Below are 27,605 nucleotides of genomic sequence, written 5' to 3'. Positions count from 1 at the left end.
GTACTGACTCGACGGAAATTGTTGAGACAAAGACTAATAGCGTCCTGAAGAAAAGTTCGTCGTCGCAGTAGACCATCAAGAGTAGTAATTCTTATTGCGTTGTTCTTCGTAGCTTATATGGCTTCCCTAAGGTCCACAAGGAAGGGGTTCCTCTTCGCCCGGTTAAAAAATTGGTGCTCCGACATATCGTTTACCTACGCACCTTGCTACTCTCTTCAGCCCCATAGTACATCGGTGTCGGCACCACATTAAGAACTTGGCGGATTTCTTACTCTTTATGGTTGATTGAGGTTAGGTTTGGTGCTGATTTAACAAAACTATTTCGACGTGTGTTGACTTCCATTTACTTTTTATTCGGTGGCCACTAGTACGAGCAGACAGATGCAGTTGCGATAGGAAGCCCGTAGTAACCTATTATAGCCAGTTGTTTATGGAACTCTTTGAAAAACGTACCTTCTAGTCGGCGACTTTGAAACATATGTATTTTTTCAGATGATAGGACGGTACTTTTGTTTGGTCCCCTGGTAGTGAGAATATGAACGACTTTTTAAAATACCTGAATTCAATGCACCCCAATATTTGTATCACGATGGAAGTGGAGAAGGATGGCTGTCTTCTTTTCCTTGATGTTCTAGTCAGGAGGAATGTTGATGGTACGTCGGGACATGACGTTTACAGAAAGCCTACTCACACTGATTTGTATCTGCAGTCTGATTGTTGTCAGCAATCGGCTCAACATGAAGAGGTACTTCGTATCTTGGTTCACAGCGTTCATTTCATCTCGGACCCCTGAGAGTTTGTGAGCTGGGCTAGCCCATCTCGAAATCACCTCTCGTTATAGTGAAAGGCAGATTAGATACGCACTGTGTTATCGACCAACTGTGCATCGGGTGAGTGATGATAATACCGAGATGGCACCAAAGTCTACGGCTTTTTTGCCTTATGCAAGGAGCATTTCGAACAGAATAGGTCGCATTTTGAAAGCGTGTGCTTCGACCACCATCTGAGTTCTGTGTCCTTTTAGGTTCCGTAAATGATGCGGATGGTTTGCGTAAGCCGGGTACCTACCCTATTCCTTGCAGTTGTGGCACGTCGTATATTGGTCAGACGATCAGGACTGTGGGGAACCGGTGCACTGAGCATAAGCGTCACACACGCTTACAACATCCGAGCAAATCTCCTAATGCAAAACAGTGTCTTGGCACCGGTCCTCCAATGGAATACAACAAGACGGCGAGTCTAGCATACACTTCCAACTATTGCGATAGTTGAAGTTAAATTAGAGATTTTTTTTTAAATTCTGCGTGGAATCCTGCTCTCTTCTCTGTCAAAAAACAGTGGGATAGAGTTAATGCTACCTCAACCGTTGATTAGTAATTTCAGTGTCAATAACTTCTGACGTCGGTCATCTCTGGTTTGTAACGGCGCTTGTCTCTACAGTGTGTGTGAATGTTATGTTTACGGAGTTTCTCTGAAAACCTAGGTTTCAAATGCCTTTCGCAGCGCTTTCTTCTTCCAAATGTGCCCTGAAAACGGTAGTGTGAGCTCTTGTCGAAAAACCGGCGGTTGTAAACGACGACACCACGTTGCATTCCCGTAACTTATTTAACAAAAATCTGCATTCTCCAAGTAGTATTAATTTCGTGTTTGGGTTGCACTGTGATTTGTATTGTGACCACTACCTTTCTAGTAAACTGCCAGCGTATTAAATAAGATGAGCCGAACATATGTCGCAGCTCACTGCAACATCCGCCTCGCCCCTCTTCCGTATACATGGTGAGGCGTTTATAGTGTCGTGGCGATTTTTCTCCGACACGACGAGGAATTCGAAGCTGTTCTAAATACAAAATTTGCAGTATTCATAAGAGGACATAAGAGAGTGACTGTAACTCGTCCTTAAATGCCATTCTCAATGTTTTTTAAGGGTTAAATTATTTTTTTAAATAGGATGGTGTATTTTATTCAACGGAAATGGACAGGTCATTCAATTTTGAGTATAAAACTTGTAGTACATGTATCCGCTGGTCATGTTCGGTGATGTGATATTGGATAAATAAGACAGCAAAGGGTTTTCACAGAACGACTTGTCCCTCTCTACTTGTATTTTGCTATTGTTATACAATGAAGAAAATACATTTCTTTACAGAAGTGGGTTAGTCGATCTTTTATTTGTATTCTCATTATGGTACTCATTTGTTTACAGGTTTGTTGACATTGTTATGAGTTTATCCAGAGCCAATTTAAACCTCATAAGAACATTACCTACTATTCCTCGTGAGCTCCACTTTGTTTTGTAATCATGAATGCTAGGTACACGTTTAATGATAGAATCGATACGATTTACATTTATGGTGAGGCTTGTAAGAAAGGTAGCGCAGTTTGCAACTAATACGGAGAACAGTACCCTGAAAGGAGACATCCATCTTTAAGAAATTTTCAACGACCTACGAAACTATTTTCTGAACCGGAATGTGTCGCTCCAAGAAAACATAATCGAAGAAGAACTACTACTGGGCAAAATTCAGAAGCAGCTGTGTGAGATGTCGTTGCCTCTAATCCTCACGTAAGTTCCCTTCAATTGGAGCGTGATTCGGGAATTTCGTACAGGAGTGTCCTTCGAATACTTCAAAGTATAAATTCTGTCCATATCACATAAGTACCAATAAAAAAGCGTGCTGAGTTTTTCAGACAGGCTTTAGTATAAATTGAAAATGATCAATTTTTAAAAATTTTATTTTCTGATGACGAGACACTCACCAACCATGCTCAAGTGAACCGACATAATACGCATTATTGATCAGTGGAAACTTCGAGTTGGTTACGGGAAGATGAGCATCACAGGCAGTGAAAGATGAATGTTTGGAGTGGAATTTTGGTACTACGTATCATTGGACTATACTTCACTGAAGGTAAACTGAATGGTCTGAAATACGGAATGTTTTTGGACCAAGAACGTACAGCGTTGCTTGAAGACATGCCACTTGTGGAACGAGGTGACATGTGGTATCAATACGATGATTGCCCATCTCATTACTCAGCTATTGTTCAAGACATACTAAACGGAGATCATCCAGATGGATGGACGGGGCGTATACGGCCTGTCCATAGCCTGCTCGCTCCCCGGGCATCGTGTCCCCAGACTTTTTCTTATTGGGTACATGAAAGGCAAAGTTTATCAAGAAATGCCAAACACAACTGAAAATCTGTGTGAACAAACTAGGAATGTCCGTGCAGAAATCAGCAAAGAAATTTTGAGGTGTATTCCACTGTCTTTTGAAGTGCGTATTCGGAAATACAGCGAAGTAACTTTGAGCATTTAGTGACCTGGAATACTTTGTAAGGTAAACATGAATTATGGTTATGTAATGCACATGTACTATATGTATTGTATGTAAATTGGTGGTAGTAAAGTCAAAGTGCGTGGAATCCATTTGCTGTCTTATTTATCCAATATCACATCACCTATTAGCCGTTACGGATAAATATACTACAACTTTCATCCTCAAAATTCAATGACCTTTCCATTTCCGTAGAAGAAAATACACGGTACCATTAAAAAAAGTAATCTGACCCCGAAAAAACACAGAGAATGGCATTTGAAGGACGAATTACGGTCACTCTCTTATGCCTTCAGCCCCGTCTTGCGCTCTTCTTCGGTGTCCACTTCAGCTGCCTTAGAAATTAAAATAATTTTTTTGGCATTCCGTACCCTGTAATGTTTTCGTCGTCTTGAATGAGACGGAGTATTTTCTACTGTTCGCCTTGTAATCCTCATATTAGGAAGATGAAAACAAGTGTAAGAGATACATACATTATAACTGAAAACTCTTCACATACTAGAAATAAATGGAAACCTCTTGACTTAAAAATTTGCGAGGGAGAAGTACACATAATAAAATGAGGCTTCGCCCCCGCCATAGCCCTCAGTGGTTCACAACCCCACAACAACAGGCCACAGCAGTCTTCCGCCACTCCACCCCGTCTCTCCCCCCTCCCCCCCACTCTCCCCCGGGAACATCACATACCAGATGCATATAACCCCAAATGTTACGTAATAATTGTAGTATTCGCGTACGTGGAGACAGTGTTTGCGCAACAATGGCCGACATAGTGCAACTGAGGTGGAATAAGGGGAACCAGGTCGCATACGCCGAGGCAGATGGAAAACCGCCTTAAAAACCGTCCACAGGCTGGCCGGCACACCGGGCCTCGACACCGATCCGCCAGGCGGGTACGCTCGGGAAGCAGTGCGTCAGATCGCACGTTAAACTTGAAATTTGCATTCCTTTTCTTGTACTTTTGGATGTCTTGGTATGTTTGTTGTGCTTCACGTACCAATGTGCTTCTGTTAACTGGTAACTTTCGGCAGGGTCAATTAGTGGTGGCTCCGGTTTTATCTGATCGCTCAAATATAGTTTCTTTCCCTTGAAAATTGTTGTAGCTTGTACAAGCGAATGCCTCAAAACTGGCAACTAATTTTACAAGCTGCGACATATTCGTGAATGAAGTGAGTGATCCGAAAGAACAGAAATTTCTTCTTTAATTCCAGTTCATGTTGTTTTTGTGGTCTTCAGTCCTGAGACTGGTTTGATGCAGCTCTCCATGCTACTCTATCCTGTGCAAGCTTCTTCATCTCCCAGTACCTACTGCAGCCTACATTCTTCTGAATCTGCTTAGTGTATTCATCTCTTGGTCTCCCTCTACGACTTTTATTCTCCACGCTGTCCTCCAATACTAAACTGGTGATCCCTCGATGTCTCAGAACATGTCCTACCAACCGATCCCTTCTTCTTGTCAAGTTGTGCCACAAGCTCCTCTTCTCCCCAATTCTATTCAGTACCTCCTCATTAGTTATGTGATCAACCCATCTAATCTTCAGCATTCTTCTGTAGCACCACATTTCGAAAGCTTCTATTCTCTTCTTGTCTAAGCTATTTATCGTCCACGTTTCACTTCCATACATGGCTACACTCCATACAAATGCTTTCAGAAACGACTTCTTGACATTTAAATCTATAGTCGATGCTAAAAAAATTTTCTTCTTCAGAAACGCTTGCCTTGCCATTGCCAGTCTACATTTTACATCCTCTCTACTTCGACCATCATCAGTTATTTTGCTCCCCAAATAGCAAAACTCCTTTACTACATTAAGTGTCTCATTTTCCAATCTAATTCCCTCAGCATCACACGACTTAATTCGACTACATTCCATTATCCTCGTTTTCCTTTTGTTGATCTGTCTCTGACAGAATCTCAATGTCATCGGCGAACCTCAAAGTTTTTATTTCTTCTCCGTGGATTTTAATACCTATTCCGAACTTTTCTTTTGTTTCCTTTATTGCTTACTCAATATACAGATTGAATAACTTCGGGGATAGGCTACAACCCTGTCTCACTCCCTTCCCAACCACTGCTTCCCTTTCATGTCCCTCGACTCTTATAACTGCCATCTGCTCACGTGTTCCAACATTTCTACGGAATCCAAACAGATCTTCCCCGAGGTCGGCTTCTATCAGTTTTTCCATTCGTCTGTAAAGAATTCGTGTTAGTATTTTGCAGCTGTGACTTATTAAACTAATAGTTCGGTAATTTTCACATCTGTCAATACCTGCTTTCTTTGGGATTGGAATTAGTATATTCTTCTTGAAGTCTGAGGGTATTTCGCCTGTCTCATACATCTTGCTCACCAGATGGTAGAGTTTTGTCAGGACTGGCTCTCCCAAGGCTGTTAGTAGTTCTAATGGAATGTTGTGTACTCCGGAGGCCTTGTTTCGACTCAGGTCTTTCAGTGCTCTGTCAAACTCTTCACGCAGTATCATATCTCCCATTTCATGATCAAATGAAACCAGAGCCACCACTAATTGACTCCGCCGACAGTTAGCAGTTAACAGTTCATGATCACAAAGAAATCGTCGTAGGACTAATGATTTTGACGCATAATGACCATCTTCAGTTCTGATTAAAACAGAATAAGCCTTAGATCATTCTGTTATGATAAAGAATAATAAGGCTTCCATCCTGCACAGATATCGACGGTTCGGGTACCGTTAGTTTGTGATCATTGTGTAACTTAAAGAAAAGAAATGTCACCCACCCCTCCCGACAAAAAAAAGTAAATCACCCAGAAGGGGAGGAGCAAACGAAATGAAACTCCGCGGGTTGAGAGACTACGTGATGTTATTTCAACGATTACACGATTGAGTCAAATTTAAAATGAACTTGTGTGTATGTCCCTGTTGTCAGTACGCGCTGACCCCTCTGGTCTCAATGCATGTACTGCTTCGGTCGGTAAGCGTGTCATAAAGCCATTCTATCCTCTGCTGGGGCAAACTGATGCACAAGTGTTGTAACTGGACCTCAACATCCTGGATATTGGTACTGGGACGCTGTTGATATCCAAGCTGCTCCAAAACGTGTTCATTTGGGGACAGATCTGGGGACCTTGTTGGCTGCCGGAATATATCACGCAGACACTTCATAGATACACGTGCTTTGTGTGAACGAGCACTGTCCTGTTTAAAAATGGCGCGACAATACTGTCGCACGAGAGCTACCGCCTGGCAGTGTCGTACGTCCGTGCCGTACCATTGTGCCACCAGAGTAACCTCAGTCACTACTAGCCACGACCTGAAGTCGTACCCGATGGCTTCCCCCACCATGACGTCAGCAACATCATCAGTGTGCTTTTCCAAAACGTGAAAATAGCCGCCATACTCACCAACGACGTTCATCCACGATAGTACAGATGCGCGACGCACTGGTGAACACAATGCGACGCCACCCACCACCAATTATAGCTTCCCGATCACGGGAATCTCAAGCGTAGCCTTTTACGTTGTGCTGTTAATAACGGTTCAAATGGCTCTGACCACTATGGCGCTTAGCCGGCCGCAGTGGCCGTGCAGTTCTAGGCGCTACAGTCTGGAACCGAGCGACCGCTCCCGTCGCAGGTTCGAATCCTGCCTCGGGCATGGAAGGGTGTGATGTCCTTAGGTTAGTTGGGTTTAATTAGTTCTAAGTTCTAGGTGACTAATGAATGACCTCAGAAGTTAAGTCGCATAGTACTCAGAGCCAGAGCCACTATGGCACTTAACATCCGAGGTCATCAGTCACATCGAACTTAGAACTACTTAAACGTAACTAACCTAAGGACATCACACACATCCATGCCAGAGGCAGGATTCGAACCTGCGACCGTAGCGGTCGCGCGGTTCCAGACTGAAGGTTAATGGTGGCTTACGCGTAGGATGGTAATTCGCTAATGCCCCCAAATATGGATATTGCACATTTCGACCAGCCGGCCCACTTCACACTCTGTCAGGTGCTGATAACGCTATCTTACAGGAGTGCGTTCACAGCGATCATTCATCATGTGAGTCTGCACGTGTCCTTATATGCACTACCAGGCTTTGTCACAACACTTAACACGAACAATACTAACCCACTCTAGTGGATGTTCTACCTGTTGTAGAGAATTACAACTTTCTTAATTGTCTACCTTACGTAACACCAACTAAGTTAGGTCGAACACATGGTGTCACCGCCAGACACCACACTTGCTAGGTGGTAGCCTTTAAATCGGCCGCGGTCCGTTAGTATACGTCGGACCCGCGTGTCGCCACTATCAGTGGTTGCAGACCGAGCTCCGCCACACGGCAGGTCTAGAGAGACTTCCTAGCACTCCCCCCAGTTGTACAGCCGACTTTGCTAGCGATGGTTCACTTAGCATAGCCTTCAGCTACGTCATTTGCTACGACCTAGCAAGGAGCCATATTTAGTTACTCTGTCTGTTGCGGTTGGCAAGAGAGCCAACCAGGGTTACTAAAGGGGGCCGAAATGCACGCGTTTCAGCTCACGCAGGCTGGCGTGAGGTCTGGAACATGACAAGGGAATTAGAATTGAGAAAAAGGGACGTAGCTGGTGGAATACTTAACTTTAATACATTACTGACGAACGTCGCTCTTGACGGTACATTATTTACAATATCAATAGAAACTGATCATGGCGCCTTGCTAGGTCGTAGCAAATAACGTAGCTGAAAACTATGCTAACTATCGTCTCGGCAAATGAAAGCGTAGAAGTCAGTGAACCATCGCTAGCAAAGTCGGCTGTACAACTGGGGCGAGTGCTAGGAAGTCTCTCTAGACCTGCCCTGTGGCGGCGCTCGGTCTGCAATCACTGATAGTGGCGACACGCGGGTCCGACATATAATACCGGACCGCGGCCGATTTAAAGGCTACCACCTAGCAAGTATGGTGTCTGGCGGTGACACCACAATGTCTTCTGAACAGATAATATAGTGCCTCATGTACCGTCAAGAGCGACGTTCATCATTAATGGAGTAAAGTTAAGTATCAAACTAATTACGTCCGCTTCCTGAATTCCAATTCCTTGTCATGTTCCAGACCTCACGTCAGTATAGTTCTTTCCTCCTCACGCCAACCTGCGTGAGCTAAAGCGCGTGCATTTCGGCCTCCTCTAGTAACACTGTGTTGGCTCTTCTGCCAATACAAAAGAACCTACGTTCACGCCAATGGTTACCGACTCTTGCAGCTTGTCGTTAATGTTTTTAATGATGTTTTCTCAATGCTGTAACTTCTCTCATAAAAAGTGCTGCACTGACAAGGTAAGTCACAAACGACACACAGCCCTGCTGGTGGCCGGTCATCAACCCCGGAAACTCGTATTTCGTGACGACCGAACACCAAGTTGGTCTCTCAAAGAACCTTATACTCGATCGATTAGCTCGTAGAAACTGTGGGGCTCTCAGTTCCCATGGCTGAAAGGTAAGTAAATTTTCCCGGTGTTACGCAACCTATAGACCGTTAACCCGAGAGAAACCTGCTCATAAATTATACGTGTGTTTAAGACAATGTCTGAATCCCGGCCTTTGTATCACCCGCTGCCGCACGCTAGACTTGGGGAAGCCGTTCAGCATTGAGGTGGTTACGTAGTGTTCACAATCGCTAAAATTACTCGGAAATATTTTCTAGGGGTTATAATAGCTATATTCTGAGGTGACAAAAGTTATGGGATGGGGATATGCAGATAAACAGATTGCGTTTGTATCGCGTAGACAAGTTATCAAAGGGCGGTGTATTGGTGGTGCTGTCATCTGTACTCACGGGATTCATGTGGAAAGGTTTCCAACATGATTATGTACGTACGGCGGGAATTAACAGACTGTGAACGCGGAATGGTAGTTGGAGCTAGACGCACAGGACATTCGATTTCTGAAATCGTTAGGGAATTCAGTATTCCGAGATCCACTGAGCCAAGGATGTGCCGAGAACAGCAGATTTCATGCATCATGTATCACCAAAGACAACGCAGTGGCCAACAGTCTTCACATAACGACCGAGAGCAGCGGCGTTTAGTTTTTAGTTTAGTTCTAGTTGTGTCATGTTCCGTAGATCATTTTCCCGATTATTTTAGCGATCTCATGTGGAACAGGTCAGATTACAAGATATATATGCACACATAAATATTGCTAATATTAATATTACTGAAAATTTTAGTTCTACACATGCAACTACATTTAGAGGTACAATCTTTTTTTTTACCATTTCTGAAACAGAAACTCGTCCATGGAGTACAAGGATTGTCCAAAAGAAATGATTTTAAGTAGATTTAAAACTTGATCTGCTACCTGCCAGACACTTTATGTTGTTGGGCAAAAGATCAAAGATTTTTGTTGCTGAATAACGTACTCCTTTTAGAGAAACTGACAGCTTCAATAACGGATGGTAGTGTTAACAGACAAGCGACGCTGCGTGAAATAACCGAAGAACTCAATGTGTGACGTACAGCGAACGTATCCGTTTGCACAGTGTTGCGAAATTTGGCGTTAATTGGCTATAGCAGTCGACGTGCAACGCGAGTGCCTTTGGTAACATCATGACATCATTTGCAACACCTCTCCTGGCCTTGTGACCATATCGGTTCGACCCTAGACCACTGGAAAACCGTGGCCTGGTTAGATGAGTCCCGATTTCAGCTGCTAAGAGATGCTGTTAGGTTTAGAGTGTGGCGCATACCCCACGTATCCATGGACCCAAATTGTCAACTAGGCACCTGCTTAGGTGGTGGCTGCATAATGGTGTGGGCTGTGTTTACATGGAATGGACTGAGTCCTCTGCTCGAAATGAACCGACCATTGACTAAAAATGGTTATGTTGCGCTACTTCGAGACCATATACAAGATTTCATGGACTTCATCTTCCCGAATATGACCTGGCCGACAATAGTTAGCGATTGGTTGGAAGAACAGTTCGAGTGAATGATGTGGCCACCTAGACCTTCCGAAATGAATCCCATCGAACATTTATGGGACATAATCGACAGGTCAGTTCGTGCAGTGGCAACACTTCCGCAATTATCGACGGTTATAGAGCCAGCATGGCTCAGTTTTCTGCAGGGTGTTTCCAACCACTTGTACAGTCTATGCCACGTCGAGATGCTGCGCTATCGATTCCATGTTCCTAGATTTGCAGAAGGTTTCTGGTACCGTTCCTCACAAGCGACTATTAATCAAATTGCGTGGGTATGGAATATCGTCTCAGTTGTGTGACTGGATTCATGATTTCGTCTCAGAGAGGTCTCAGTTTGTAGTGATAGACGGTAAATCATCGAGCAGAACAGAAGTGGTATCTGGCGTTCCGCAAGGTATTGTCATAGACGCCCTGCTGTTCCTGATTTTCATAAATGATCTATGTGATAATTTGAGCAGCCCCCTTAGATTGTTTGCAAATGACGCTGTAATTTACCGTGTAGTAAAATCATCAGATGATCAATTCCAATTACAAAATGATCTACAGAGAATTTCTGTATGGTGCGAAAAGTGGCAATTGACACTAAACAAAGAAAAGTGCGAGGTCATCCACATGGGCACTAAAAGAAATCCGGTAAATTTTGTGTATACGATAAATCGCACAAATCTAAGGGCTCTCAGTTCGACTAAATAACTAGGAATTACAATTACGAGCAACTTAAATTGGAAAGACCACATAGATAATATTGTGGCGAAGGCGAAACAAAGACTGCGCTTTGTTGGAAGAACATTTAGAAGATGCGACAAGCCCACTAAAGAGAGAGCCTTCATTAGATTGTCCGACGTCTGCTGGAATATTGATGCGCGGTATGGGATCCTTACAGGTAGGATTGATGGAGGACATCGAAAAAGTGCATAGAAGGGCAGCTCGTTTTGTGTTGTCGCGCAATAGGGATGAGAGTGTCACTGATATGATACGCGAGTTGGGGTGGCAGTCACTGAAACAAAGGTGGTTTTCTTTGAGGCGAGTTCTATTTCCGAAATTTCAATCACCAACTGTCTCTTCCGAATGCGAAAATATTTTGCTGACACCCACCTATGTAGGGAGAAATGATCATCATAATAAAATAAGAGAAATCAGAGCTCGAACCGAAAGATTTAGGTGTTCCTTTTTCCCACGCGCCATTCGAGAGTGTAATGGTACAGAAGCAGTATCAAAATGGTTCGATGAACCCTCTGCTAGGCACTTAAGTGTGAATTGCACAGTAACCATGTAGATGTAGATGTACGTCGAGCAAAAGGAGGCATCTCATGACTTTTCTCATCTTAGTGCACACTGACTGACAAAAAAAGTGAAGCACCGAAAAAATGGAGGGATGTCAACGTACCTTCGTAAACGCACACACCGTCAGGAGGTATCTAAATGATTTGGAGTGAGACGTGAGAACGGTTATCAGTGTGCATTGGTGTTGTTCTTGTTTAGTGTTGATGAAAGGCCTGGTAGGCCCGTGAACACCGGTGAATGATGACTGCGTAGTCGTGGAGACAGCGTTTTCAGCACCTGACTGAATTTGAGAGGTGACTCATTGTGCGTCTCGATTTGACTGGGTGGTCGAATAGTGCAGCATCCAGATTTGTGGGGCATTCGAAAGTGACAGTGGTCCGAAATTGGACTGCGTGGGAACGTGATGAAAGGCATAGTCCCATCAAGTTTTCGGAGCATCACGTCTGACCAACATAAGGCCACAAGGCAACATCGCTTACTGTGCACCACGCTCATCGTAGCCTCTTCAAATACGCGCCGCCATACAGAGAACAAGTAATACTCTGTGTGATCCTATACCACTGATATATACTAGAAGCAGCTCGACTAAGTAATTGCAGTCTCATGCATAGGCTGCCATTAGCACCATAACAGAGAGGTTGCGTTGGAGTAGTGCCGTGATTGGGAAAGCATGGATTTCTGGTGGATGGCGTCGCTCTGTGTTCAGCGATGAATCGCAGTACGCCAGATGACCTTCGTCTGCGAAGATGGTGGTGGCTACCTGGGGAGAGGTCCTAGTCTTCTAATAATTTGAAGAGGCATGTGGTGTTGAGAGGTATCGGGTATGACTTCAGGTCATGGCTGGGAGTCATTGAGTTCATGACACAGCACCTACAAGACGGAATTCTAAGTACTGATGTGCAGTGAATCTTACCTGAATACAACGATTACTTTAGAGTCAGTTTTGAGTCCCGAATTTTATACACAAGTGACTTCATGTTTCCGTACCCAAAGTGTCATTTTATATCACAACCAAGTTCATGTTAAACGTTACGCTTTCATACGCGACAAACAATTCTACAGTCAGAGTTTATAACAACCTACAGTGGGCATGTGCTTAAAATCATACCACTCTTAACCGCAAAGTCACTTTCAAGAGGAAACAGCTAAGATTTTGAAAATAATGATTACTTCAGCGATATATCATTGTTATGAAAGCTATCAATTACTTTGTGGGGTGAAACTAGGTAAGTTGTTGCTGTTATCTTCCACTAATACTTCAATACCAGTGTCACCTGATGCCTGAGCATCAATGATTAATACGAGGGGTGCTCAACAAGAAATGCAACACTTTTCTTTCCCGAAAGAATGTTGGTTTTATTCAGCGTTCCAATACACATGTTATTCCCCACTGTTTTGGCAACAAAACACTATTTTTCAACGTAATTTCCGGTCAGTGCGACGTCCTTAGGCTACCTTACTGGGAGGGCCTGCATACCCGCTTTGTACCAACATACTGGTCGACTTCGGAAGCAACGTCTCGTTGCGTCTGCAACCTCCCCATCACACGCGTACAGCTTCCCGCGGAGTGTATCCTTCTTTGGGCCAAACAGATGGAAGTCGGAAGGTGCGAGATGCGGGCTGTAGGGTGGATGAGGAAGAAAAGTTGAACGAAGTTTTGCGGACTTCTCTCCGGTGCGCAGAGTTTTGTGAGGCCTTGCGTTGCCATGGAGATCGAGAAGTTCGTTTCAATCTTTGTGGTGACGAACACGCTGAATTCCTTTCTTCAGTCCCCTGAGGGTAGTAAAATAAACTTCAAAATTGATCGTTGCGCATGAGGGAGGACATCAAACATAATAACTCCCTCACAATCCCAGGAGACCTTCACCATGACTTTACCGATGGGCGCAGCCCCGAACACTCCAGCGGTCAGATAAATGGTACCGAATCCTCCAAAACCCGCAAGCGTCTGAAAAAACGATGGGACCGAATCCCCCGTTTGAAGGAGGTAGCAGTTCTAAACGTTATCAGTACTCCAAGCAGGCAAAGGAAAGCATATGAAGTTACGGTAGAAGATGTAAAAAAATTTTCGCTTGTATTGTATGTTTAAATTTTTTATCTTTTATCTTATTTAGGTGTTTATTTTTAGAAACTGGAATCATTTATAGTCTTGATTTCTTCATAATTAATTTATTAAAATAGCACATCATGATTTCGCAACACATATTCTATCTCTGTATTCATTTTATGAACTGTGATTACATTTGCAGCAAATCTACATATACAACAAATTGATAAGTGCCCGATGTCTGAATGTAGGATTTTTCTTGTCGTTCAATAAAGAGAAGACCAATGGAATGGAATGGCCATTAACTACCCCAAGTATTGTAAACAGCTGAAAAAAATGGTTCAAATGGCTCTGAGCACTATGGGACCTAACTGCTGAGGTCATCAGTCCCCTAGAACTTTGAACTACTTAAATCTAACTAATCTAAGGAGATCACATACATCCATGCCCGAGGCAGGATTCGAACCTGCGGCCGTAGTGGTCGCGCGGCTCCAGACTGTAGCGCTAGAACCGATTGGCCACTCCGGCCGGCGTAAACAGTTGACAAAAACACTTTGTACAGCACTTGAACGTGCCATCAACACATATAGATTCACACTGCGTTAATGTTTTAAGGTTTGCAGTCACAAAATACGATCACTTTTTTCTCGGTGTTATTTTCTAATGAACACTTTGTCCCGTCCATGGTTTCCACATTCAGCGTGTTGATAACATCATGGACATCTGCAGTATTCATGGGCAGTTTTGGCAGAATTTTGCCCCTAGCTTTGTAAATAGATTTACGAAAATTGTTGACGTCTCTCGTAGTTATATCTTGCGCATCTTCTCCTTTTAACGTCTGGTAAATTATTATGACGGTCTCTCACAAATATCTTCTATGGCTTTTCTCTTTAGGTCAGAAATGATTTCTTGCCTCCGAATTTTGTTATGAGGCATTTCTTCATGATTGTGCTCTTCTCGGCACTCCACGACATCCTGCTCCTCAATAGAAATTGTTTTAACAAAACTTCTGCAGCCGTTAATGTTGCACGTCCATAGCGCTAGACCACCTTTTAGCCGTTTTGGAAAGCCGAAGGTGTTACGTTTCAAAACCAACATTTTCCTTCCCTCCCTACTTACTGAAACTGTAAGCTCGTCTGAGGACACGTTCACTCTACAACCGCGAACTGCGAAGTGTCCGCAGGCAGCTGTGGTCACCAGCGCACTCAGTGCTCTGTCGCATTGTGTCAGTGTGGGAGGATTCGGCCCTGTTACCTGCTTACCTACCTGGTTTAGAGAGGATTCAACGCTGCCCCCTTACCGGCTGAGGGTGCCGCTTTGAACTTTTCTGATGTTGTACCGCTGCAAGTTTTAGCATTTTGCTTCTAGTTGAAACTGATCAAACCAAATTTCATCACCTGTCACGATGTTCGACAAAAGATAGTCACAATCAGCCTGATAACGCGCAAGCATTTCAGCACAGAAGGCCCTTCGCTACTATTGACGGTCTTCTGTTAATTGGAGAGGAACCCAACTAGCACAAACCTTTGAGTATCCAAAGTCGTGGACGGATGTGTCAACGCTACAAAAAGAGACGTCCAGTTAAACGCTCCAGAGTGAAAATCTCATTCTGGAATGCACATAGATACTTGGAAGTACAGTGAAAAAGAGGCGTTACTTCCAGAGATCACGGCCGAATTGATCTTAAATGTTGTGACACCAAGAACTATGTTACCCTTGGAATTCAGAAGGAAGAGGTCAGACATGAGCCAGAATTAACATGTACACTAGCAAATTAACGAGCAAGTCATAGTAACTGAAGATTCACTGTAACAAGCGTCGAGTTCTGAACCGCGAAAGAATTGAAACGATAAAAATCAAGAAACATGACTACGACTGCGAAACGACTGTAACCTGAGTAAATTCCACACGACGCCGTTCACCGACAAATCCTAATACTGCAGCAAGAACACTCACCGTTCTGGTTGCCACCTCAGATCTCAAGCGAACACCATCTGCCCCCCATCGATCACAGACGCAGAAAGCTGATGTTCTCCACCGATCTCTGACACCGAAAGCTCTCTCCGCCGCTCTCCGAAACTTAAATCTTCTCTCCACCGCTCTTCTCAACCGAAATGTTTTCTGTACTTTTTTGTTTCTCGAACTATGGTGCCTCAACAAAGATGATTCCACCAAAAACCTGCGCCACCCGACCTGGGCTCAAGCTTATTTGTACGACCTATCGGAAATAGAGAAACGTTTCCACACGACTGCCCTCTACTCGTCTTGTAAGAAAGACCCACGCCACATATTAGCGGCCTGCTTGAGCTCTAGTCTTGGTGTTAGCCTCAGAGACATGAGCAAATGCTCGTTTTTTCTCCTAGCATTCTGCTTCTTTTCCCAAAGAGTCTCAATCTTCCCCAAGGTTTTGGAAAACATCTTTTGTATTGGTACGTCCGTCGGGTGCGTAATTGCGTGATTAACCAGCAAGCTGTCAATTATCGACTGGCGTCAATATGTTGCTTGGGAGCATAAACGTCCTTCAATTTCTGAACTGTGTGTTCTGGACTCGTGCTATCGTTCACCGTTAATCATAAGACTGTGCGTCACAGCATATTACCCTAGAGTCCTAGCTTGACATATCCCTAAGGCGTTTGAAAATCGGCTATCCGAGGCACAGCATCCTCTGAATACGTTACATGAAGGTTCTGCATTGTTTGATGGATACAAAAATTGTCGTCCTGCCATAAAATGCTTGAGCATGAACTCTTTTATCTTTATCTTAATGTTACCTCATTCAAACGAAAAACTGTTATTTCACAAGATCTGGCTTCCTTGTTCCTTGACTTGCTAAGAGGAGTTTCAAATTATCTATCTAGATTCTATGAAAACGAGCTAATTAAGAGCATGATTGCAATTTTTTCTGCTCTGCTTAGCCTGACGCTGAAATACCTGTGGAAACCAATCTTGATCGACTTTTAATCGCCACAGACAGATGTCTCGCTCAAGATGTAAACAGTGAGAGACACGCCAGCATAACTCCATGTTGCTTCCACACTTTGGGAAAATAGTAACTAGCAATGTCCATTTAGCTGTGGTCTCGCTGGATACTGGTGTACTAATTATTTGCGATGGTACTTTGAACTCTTACCATTGGTGCATTGTACACAGTGAGGTGAGAGTACTGGGTATTGGGTTTCATTATCTTAGTCAGTTGTAGTAGGACTTATCCTGGCTTTCATGAAATTCTTTCAAACGTGATAAAATTTTTGAGAAACGTCTTAACCAGCTCACTATATTAAGGAGGCATGTAGTTTATTTACGATAGTTTAAGCATGTACACACACATACACACACACACACACACACACACACACACACACACACACACACACTTACATGAACTATAGAAAATGTAATAGTAATCTCATAATACTTACATTATTCTTAAGGCTTTATCTACGAGAGAGCTCACATTACTTACGATAGGATACTTTGCGCTTCTATGTGTGAAATCTTGTATTTGGCATGTCTCAAATTTCCGATAGTGACAAGCAGACCACACTTCAATAGTAATTTTTGTATTTTTTTTGTACTTATGGCTCATGAAAATCGGAACCGAAATATCAGTTTGCCAAAGCAGTTCGATGCAACTGTCACGAATTGTTGTGAAAATCGCTTTTGTAGTTTTCTGAGCGCACCTAAATAAGTTCGTTTCTGTAAAACGCCAAGTAATGCTCGCCTAAAATGATGGCGGCCAAGGTTCGATTCCTGGCCGGGGTAAATTAAAAAAAAAAATGCCTTTCCCATAAGCATTTCCATGAGGCGTAAAAGACTTCGGATGAAAACAAAACTAACTTGCAATTTTTTAATTCAGTCTTTACTAACAGTCTCTTACAAAATATCATTAACTACGAATTTATATTTGAATGAAAACTGGATTTTTGTGTGCTTCATATAATTACAAATGTGCATGTTTAATAAAAATGACAATTAAAATATGTATTAATAAACATATATTTGAAGAAATTTATATTGAAGTGATGTAGGTATTAGAACTGAATGGAAAAAGAAAACGAGAAAAGTAATTACTAAAGCGGGGGGCGAATCAGCAATTCTGCGATTACCATTGTTGAGCGGTACTGATTTTTCCCCCTTGTTTTTGTATTTTACGCTTGACATAGAAGCTCATAGAATATTCACCTTTCTTTAAAATTTTGCTTCTGCCAGGCATCGAATGAAGGACGAGTACACGGGTGGCCAGCATTCTACCACAGAGCTACACTTCCTCCAGGAAAATCGATTTTATTTTAGGGTATTAAGGACACTCGTAAAATTACAAAGTCGTTTTCCTCAAAAATTTTTGAGAGTCTAATTGATTTAATTAGGATGACTGATATTTGAGTTCTTAAATTCATGTACCATAAATACAAAAATTTACAGAAATGCAATTGCAAGCACTAAGAACGAACTTAGTATTTTTGTAATATTTAGAATGATGAGACACTTTTTATGAGGAAGAGTATTTTAAATTTGTATCTCAGTATTTGTAGTGGAAGCTTTAAATCAAGATGTGCTTGCTGACTGGACATGGAACTTTCCTTATTGCCTTGTTCAGGAATATTACAGTTATTATAGATGTACATTACAGACAGAAAAAAATTGCGGGGTTATGGTCAAGAGTGGAATAGAAGGTTTTAGTAGAACTAATGTAGGAATTTTGTACATCTTCAGTTTCATAAACATAGTGTGTGATTTGCGAGGCAGATATAGCTGACAACTGCTTCTGGGGAGCGCTGCTGTCGCAAATCATTATGAGAAGCGCACTTTGTGTAACGCAGCAGCTTGTTTCTGAGAATATACGAGTACCACGCATATCGCACTGCGCGCTGAGAAACATGTGGCGTATTAGGAAGGCATTACTAGGATACGATTACGCTCTAGCCTCGCTGCTCCCACCTCATCGCTTGCCATATGCTTTTGCATCACACATAACTCGCTAAGAAAAATTACCCTATGTTCAAGTTAGGAATTTTCATCACTCTTGAAACGTCCTGGCAGATTAAAACTGTTTGCCGGACCGAGACTCGAACTCGGGACCTTTGCCTTTCGCGAGCAAGTGCTCTACCAACTGAGCTACCCAAGCACGAATCACGCCCTGTCCTCACAGCTTTAATTCCGCCACTACCTCGTCTGCTACCTTCCAAACTTCACAGATGCTCTCCTGAAACTATCTTTTGCATGTTGCTTCTGATACAACATGATCACTATATGCCTCGACAAGCATTCGATGCGACTCGGCAGCACTTTTTTTTTCAAATGAAAACAAAAAATTAATGCTTTCCGCAAATCATCACTTTCTGGTACAAAATTCGACATTGTTAACACTATGAAAACATCTGATATTGTTTGTTCCGTGACGTGATGTATACTAAATATCTTTGACAGATGTCATACCAACCAAAGTGTGGTGTGCGTACTGTAAGACCTTCGGTACACACACCATCAGATTATTTGACTTGTCGCTCTAACAAAGTAGGCGAGTGTCAGCAATAGGTCTCGTGGTCTTATCGTGGCGTGTTTATCTTCTGCAGTTAGGTCAGACGATAGACATGCCACTTGCACGCTTAGAGTAGCAGATTGACGGTGACCGACTTTAAACAGAACTTTTTCACACACATTTATTAAAATAATAAAAAGCATAGACATTACGTAACTTGATTCTGGACGCTGTTTACAATTGACAATCTGAAGTTCCTTTGGTCTTGGTACGTTAATCTTATGCTCACATATCTCTGATACTTGGCAAAGTGTCTATACATTTATCTTTATGGCTATGTACAGGAATATGATAATCTTCTTAGGTGCAGACTGAAACTTGACTATAGACTGGTACAGACTAATGCAAACTGGTACAGATTAATGCAGAGTGACTAATCGGAGGTCTGTACACTCGTTATAATACCTCGCGCGTTCATGTATCACTGCACGAGTGTGATCTTCGAGGAGAAAAGGTTCTACGTTAGCAGCAATCTCACAGGCTGCGTTACATATTATTACGCGGATCGGCGGATACAGAATTTGGTTCGTCTCTAAGGCAACGCCATCTCGTAGTGCGGAGACGGACGAGCGCTGCGCCTTCGCTGTTGTGCTTAGCGGGGCGCGCTCTAGTGGGAAAGTTGTGTACGCACTGACTATGCGGAACTATGCACACACACAAAAAAGCCTCGTTCACAACAAATGTTCCCTATCGACAATTTGTGTCATACCGGTACACCTGGTATAAGGGCGCCCTGAGGCAGGTGGCCCGCCTAGGCACTTACCGTGGAAGCTGCGCCAGTCGGCGGCGCGCTTGCCCCAGGTGTTGTGCAGGCTGCTCCAGGCGCGCTTCTCCTCGTCGCCGGGCTCGCCCTCGTCGCCCTGCAGCTGCAGCTGCAGCTGCAGCGGCAGCGGCACCTGCAGCGGCAGCGGCACCAGCTGTGAGGACTCCTGGTCGCCCTCCTGCTCCGCCACGGTCTGGTCGGGCAGTTCGGGCCACGTGGCCGCGTCGTCGCCGCCGCGCTTACCCCAGGCGCCGTGCAGGTTGCTCCACGCGCGCTTGCCCCACGCAGACTGAAAGCACAGGAAGCGGGCGGGTCGTCAGGTGCAGTTCCCCTATACACTATTGGCCATTAAAATTGCTACACCAAGAACAAATGCAGATGATAAACGGGTATTCATTGGACAACTATATTATACTAGAACTGACATGTGATTACATTTTCACGCAATTTGGGTGCATAGATCCCGAGAAATCACTACCCAGAACAACCACCTCTGGCCGTAATAACGGCCTTGATACGCCTGGGCATTGAGTCAAACAGGGCTTGCACGACTTGTACAGGTACAGCTGCCCATGCAGCTTCAACACGATACCACAGTTCATCAAAAGTAGTGACTGGCGGATTGTGACGAGCCAGTTGCTCGGCCACCATTGAACAGGCGTTTTCAATTGGTGAGAGATCTGGAGAATGTGCTGGTCAGGGCAGCAGTCGAACATTTTCTGTATCCAGAAAGGCCAGTACAGGACCTGCTACATGCGGTCGTGCATTATCTTGCGAAATGTAGGGTTTTGCAGGGATCGAATGAAGGTAGAGCCACAGGTCGTAACACATCTGAAATGTAAAGTCCACTGTTCAAACTGCCACCAATGCGAAAAGAGGTGACCGAGACGTGTAACCAATGACACCCCATACCATCACGCCGGGTGATACGCCAGTATGGCGATGACGAATACACATTTCCAATGAGCGTTCACCGCGATGTCGCCAAACACGGATGCGACATCACGATGCTGTAAACAGAACCTGGATTCATCCCAAAAATTGACGTCTTGCCATTCGTGCACCTAGGTACGTCGTTGAGTATTCCATCGCAGGCGCTTCTCTCTGTGATGCAGCATCAAGGGTAACCGCAGCAATGGTCTCCGAGCTGATAGTCCATGCTGCTGCAAACGTCGTCGAACAGTTCGTGCAGATGGATGTTGTCTTGCAAACGTCCCCATCTGTTGACTCAGGGATCGAGACGTGGCTGCACGATCCGTTATAGCCGTGCGGGTAAGATGCCTGTCATCTCGATTGCTAGTGATACGAGGCCGTTGGGATCCAGCACGACGTTCCGTATTACTCTCCTGAACCTACCGATTGCATATCCTGCTAACATTCATTGGATCTCGACCAACGCGAACAGCAATGTCGCGATGCGATAAACCGCAATCGCGATAGGCTACAATCCGACCTTTATGAAAGTCGGAAACGAGATGTTACGCATTTCTCCTCCTCACACGAGTCATCACAACAACGTTTCACCAGGCAACGCCGGTCAACTGCTATTTGTGTATGAGAAGTCTGTCAAAACTTTCCTCATGTCAGCACGTTTTAGGTGTCGCCACCGGCGCCAACCTTGTGTAAATGTTGTCAAAAGCTGATCATTTGCATACCACAGCATCTTCTTCCTGTCGGTTAAATTTCGCGTCTGCAGCACGTCATCTTCGTGGTGTAACAAATTTAATGGCCAGTATTGTATTTTGATCAAGCATACACTATCTCACCAAAAATATCAGCAGTGCCGTACATGATGCCGAATTGACCACTGTATGTCACGTGAGTCGGACTTGCCAATTATAAAAGAAGGTGGGGAGTCTTGCGCTGCTTTTAGAGTAGCAGAAACAGCTGATTTAGTCAATGAGGTGATATCAATGGCATCAAACGTAGACAAGCATTGGAACCTGAGTAACCAATCCAAACCAGCCCAATTGACTGTTGGTAAGGTGATTGAGAAATCGAAACGCGAAGAACGACCTACTAGATAGGTTCGGAAGATCCATGCGGCTTTTCGCAGATGATGCTGTAGTACACAGAGAAGTTGCAGCATTAGAAAATTGCAGCGAAATGCAGGAAGATCTGCAGCGGATAGGCACTTGGTGCAGGGAGTGGCAACTGACACATAACATAGACAGATGTAATGTATTGCGAATACATAGAAAGGAGGATCCTTTATTGTAGGATAGGAACAAACACTCGTAGCAGTTTGAAGTGGAATTATCATATGAAATTAATTGTTGGTAAGGCGGGTGCCAGGTTGAGATTCATTGGGAGAGTCCTTAGAAAATGAAGTCCATCAACAAAGAAGGTGGCTTACAAAACACGCGTCCGACCTATAATTGAGTATTTCTGATCAGTGTGAGATCCGTACCAGGTCGGGTTGACAGAAGAGATAGAGAAGATCCAAAGAATAGCGGCGCGTTTCGTCTCAGGGTTATTTGGTAAGCGTGATAGAGTTACGGAGATATTCATCAAACTCAAGTGGCAGACTCTGCAAGAGAGGCGCTCTGCATCGCGGTGTAGTTTGCTGTCCAGGTTTCGAGAGGGTGCGTTTCTGGATGAGGTATCGAATACATTACTTCCCCCTACTAATACCACCCGAGGAGGTCACGAACGTAAAATTAGAGAGATTCGAGCGTTCACGAAGGCTTCCCGGCAGTCCTTCTTCCCGCGAACCATACGCGACTGGAACAGGAAAGGGAGATAATGACAGTGGCATGTAAAGTGCCCTCTCCCACACCCCGCTGGTGGCTTGCGGAGTATAAATGCAGATGTAGATGTAGAGGTAGACCTCATGTCCTTATGTCTCAATGGACAGGGAACATCGAGCATAGTGGAGCGTGGCTGTAAAAAAATCGCACGAAATCAGAGGAAGGAATCACTCGCGAGTTCCAAAATGGTACTAGGAGCCGAGCGAGCACAATAAGTGTGTCAAGGGAGTCAAACAGAATGGAGCACAGCAGTCGAGTAGCCCATCACAAACCACGCATTTCTGTGAGAGTGCTAAGTCTCGTCTGAGGTGGTGTAAAGAGCGACGCCAACGGACAGTGGATTGCTGGAAACGACTCATTTGGAGTCATGAAGCACGCTGTTCTCTGTGGCAGTTCTATGGAGTGGTTAGGGTTTGGCGAACGTTACCTGCTATAATGTGGAGAGCTTACAGTGGAGTACAGAGGAGATGGTGTTACCAATATGGACGTTTTTTTCTTGGTTACGGTTTGCTTAAGAAAACGCTGAATGTTGATAGATATGATCATATAATACAGTCTTGCGTATCGCGTGTGGTGGAGGAACAGTTCGGGGACAATGATTGTACCAGCATGACAATGCACACTGCCGTACAGCAGCATCTCTGAGGGAATGGTTGTCGACAGTCACATTCGTCAAATCCACTGGCCTGCCCAGAATACCAACCAGAACCTAGCAGTTGGTTGTTTGTTTGGGTGGAAAAGACCAATCAGCTATGTCATCGGTCTCACTGGATTAGGGAATGATGTCGGCCGTGCCCTTTTAAAGGAACCGTTCCGGCACTTGCATCAAGCGATTTTGGGAAATCGTGGAAAACATAAATCAGGATGGCCGGACGCGAGATAGAACCGTCGTCCTCCCGAATACGAGTTCAGTGTGTTAACCACTGCGCCACCTCGCTCGGTTCTGAACGTAGCGGAATACCTTTAGGATAAGTTAGAACCTCGACCTCCTTCCAGAAGCCAGTGACCGACATCGCTACCAAATGTTCAAATGTGTGTGAAATCTTATGGGACTTAACTGCTAAGGTCATCAGTACCTAAGCTTACACACTACTTAACCCAAATTATCCTAAGGACAAACACACACACCCATGCCAGAGGGAGGACTCGGTCCTCTGCCGGGATCAGCCGCACAGTCCAGGACTGCAGCGCCTGGCTAATCGCTACCTTTCCAGGTTCCGTCTCCTGCAGGAGGATCGTCTGCCATTCCTCCATACCCATTCAGACAGAATGTGCCTCCAGCAGAGTTCAACCCATCATAAAGACGAAGGGTGGACAAAAAATGGTTCAAATGGCTTTGAGCACTATGACACTTAACATCTATGGTCATCAGTCCCCTAGAACTTAAAACAACTTAAACCAAACTAACCTAAGGACATCACACAACGCCCAGCCATCACGAGGCAGAGATAATCCCTGACCCCGCCGGGAATCGAACTCGGGAACCCGGAAGTGGTAAGCGAGAACGCTACCGCACGACCACGAGATGCGGGCGGAGGGTGGACACATCCAGTATGCACAAATGTCCACATACTTTTGGTCAGTATGTTTATTTTATCTTGTGATTAATACTTTCATCTGTCACAGACATGCATTTAACAAGTAATGCCTCAAATTTTCCTTACAGCTGTTAATGCATACAGGATGTTTGAAAAAAGTATCGCATATCCACACAGCAGAAAGTAGGGGTCAATGGTACAAGAGAAGTTCCCGTTATTATATACAGGATGGTCCATTGATCGTGACCTGGCCAAATATCTCACGAAATAAGCGTCAAACCAAAAAACTACAAAGAACGACACTTGTCTAGCTTGAAGGGGGAAACCAGATGGCGCTATTGTTGGCCCGCTAGATGGCGTTGCCATAGGTCAAACGGATATCAACTGCGTTTTTTTAAAAATAGGAACCCGCATTTTTTATTACATATTCGTGTGGTACGTAAAGAAATATGAATGTTTTAGTTGGACCACTTTTTTCGCTTTGTGATAGATGGTGCTATAATAGTCACAAACATATGGCTCACAATTTTAGACGAACAGTTGGTAACAAGTAGGTTTTTTAAATTAAAATACAGAACGTAGGTACGTTTGAACATTTTATTTCGGTTATTCCAATGTGATACATGTAGCTTTGTGAGCTTATCATTACTGAGAACGCATGCTGTTACAGCGTGATTACCTGTAAATACCACATTAATGCAATAAATGCTCAAAATGTCCGCCAACCTCAATGCATTTGACAATACGTGTAACGACATTCCTCTCAACAGCGAGTAGTTCGCCTTCCGTAATGTTCGCACATGCATTGACAATGCGCTGACGCATGTTGTCAGGCGTTGTCGGTGGATCACAATAGCAAATATCCTTCAACTTTAACCGCAGAAAGAAATCCGGGGACGCCAGATCCGCTGAACGTGCGGGCCATGGTATGATTCTTCGACGACCAATCCACCTGTCATGAAATATGCTATTCAGTACCGTTTCAACCGCACACGAGCTATGTGCCGGACATCCATCGTCATTCTGTCATGCAATCAAACATCTTGTAGCAACATCGGTAGAACATTATGTAGGAAATCAGCATACATTGCACCATTTAGATTGCCATCGATAAAATGAGGGCCAATTATCCTTCCTCCCATAATTCCGCACCATACATTAACCCGCCATGGTCGCTGATGTTCCACTTGCCACAGCCATCGTGGATTTTCCGTTGCCCGATAGTGCATATTATCTCGGTTTACGTTACCGCTGTTGGTGAATGACGCTTCGTCGCTAAATACAACGCGCGCAAAAAATTTGTCATCGTCCAGTAATTTCTCTTGTGCCCAGTGGCAAAACTGTACACGACGTTCAAAGTCGTCACCATGCAATTCCTGGTGCATAGAAATATTGTACTGCTCAACCGATGTTGATGTAGCATTCTCAACACCGACGTTTTTGAGATTCCCGATTCTCGCGCAATTTGTCTGCTACTGGTGTGCGGATTAGCCGCGACAGCCGCTAGAACACCTACTTGGGCATCATCATTTGTTGCAGGTCATGGTTGACGTTTCACATGTGGCTGAACACTTCCTGTTTCCTTAAATAACTGGCGAACGGTCCGGAGATTTGGATGATGTCGTCCAGGATACCGAGCAGCATACATACCACATAGCACACGCACGTTGGGCATTTTGATCACAATAGCCATACATCATCATGATATCGTCCTTTTCCGCAATTAGTAAACGATCCATTTTAACACGGGTAATGTATCACGCAGCAAATACCGGACGCACTGGCGGAATGTTACGTGATACCACGTTTGTGACTATTACAGCGCCGTCTATCGCAAAGCGAAAAAAGTGGTCCAACTAAAACATTGATGTTTCTTTACGTTCTACACGGATACGTAATAAAATGGGGGTTCCTATTTAAAAAAAAACGCAGTTGATATCCGTTTGACCTATGGCAGCGCCATCTAGCGGGCCAACCATAGCGCCATTTGGTTTACCCCTTCAAGCTAGACAAGTTTCGTTCTTTGTAGTTTTTTCGTTTGACGCTTATTTCGTGAGATATTTGGCCCGGTCACGATCAATGGACCACCCCGTACATGGTGTAATACGTCCGACTGCAGCCACTTTCGCCAACTCGCCGGGAACGGCCGGGGAGGAGGAAGCACTTGGACACACTGGGGAGAGTCCCCGAGGAGAGGACACTGCAGCCATTCTGCAAGGACACAGCGGGAAGGGCGACCGGACGCCCTCGCCACGCTCAAGGAGCACAAGTTGCAAAGGGCCCGTCTGACAACGGGAAGAGTGCTGAGAACTGATGGACACCTGCAGCCATTAGGGTGGTACGCCAAGAATGTACGCGCGAAAGCATCTGAGTTATTCTGGCCTGGCGGCAGTCATTTTATCTACCTTAGAAAGCAGGAATGTGCCGACATTTCCAGCACCCCACGGGCACAGCGAGGAGCGTACACAAAGCGAACGAATTGACGACGGCAGGCGTGCGAAAGAAGTCAGCGCTCTAAAGGAGATGTTTTTCTCGACAGTGAGGACATTCCTTATAAATCACGGACGCCGGCAGATTTTGAGACGGTGCCCAAACATGAGTGTGTCCAGGCCTCACGCAGAGAGAGCGATTATAAAGAAGTGTTGTGTAGCTGCTCTGCCAACAGCCTCGGAATGCAGGAAAACACCTTAGGAATGTGAAATCGTGAGAAAGATGTTGATTCACCAGCGACACGCAGCACACGCTACATAGGAAATTTCCACTCCATACGAAGAGGCGTGGCTATGAAGCGGCAATCTGTGATCAGTATCCATTTCACATTCTGCCTTACTTCAATTTGATGCCGAATTGATACATCTGTTGATGTTGTGGGGCATGATGTGACTACGATTTTGGAAAATCAATTTTTCTTTTCTAAAGGAGGAGTGAACTGGGTATATCGATGCTCTATAACCACCTTTTAGAATATTGCATAAAAATCATCGTCGAATTTTTTAAAAATGAAAATTAGTATTTTTTTATGACAAGTCTTTCTGCCTTGACACATACTCGTTTCCGATAAAACATGGGTAAATAACGGTACTAAAATGTCGTTGTTTTAAAAACTGAAATATTTACAGGTGCTATCGTCTGCTCCTCTTTCATTTTCTTCACAGTTACAGGTTCTGTAACTCTGTGCCTGGACATAAACCAAACTTCGAAGATTAGATAATTTCCGAACTCTGTTAAGTACAAAAAATATCCAGTTCAACAAGATAGACACTGATAGCTAATTGCATAGAAATATTGGTATACTCAATAAATTAAAATATGGTACAAAAATGTAAACATAAAATTATTTGACATGTGGAATAATCGGGTCTACTGCCGGATGTTTGTGTCGCGTACCGTGGCGGAGCAGGAGGGCGGCCATG

General features: G+C 44.2%; 1 protein-coding gene across 4 annotated transcripts in view; it reads right to left on the bottom strand.

Annotated features, from left to right (window-relative positions):
• The window catches only part of LOC126282023 (prothoracicostatic peptides), a 558,509-nt gene that overhangs the window by 118,102 nt on the left and 412,802 nt on the right, over nucleotides 1-27,605 (bottom strand). For all 4 annotated transcript variants that reach the window (XM_049981416.1, XM_049981417.1, XM_049981418.1 and 1 more), the window contains exon 3: nucleotides 19,905-20,193. In XM_049981416.1, the coding sequence (XP_049837373.1) occupies nucleotides 19,905-20,193 (289 nt within the window). The remainder of the gene's footprint in view (nucleotides 1-19,904; nucleotides 20,194-27,605) is intronic.

Source organism: Schistocerca gregaria, chromosome 7, assembly GCF_023897955.1.
Source record: "Schistocerca gregaria isolate iqSchGreg1 chromosome 7, iqSchGreg1.2, whole genome shotgun sequence".
In the NCBI taxonomy this organism is placed as follows: domain Eukaryota; kingdom Metazoa; phylum Arthropoda; class Insecta; order Orthoptera; family Acrididae; genus Schistocerca; species Schistocerca gregaria.
This window is presented reverse-complemented; position numbering and strand designations above follow the sequence as displayed.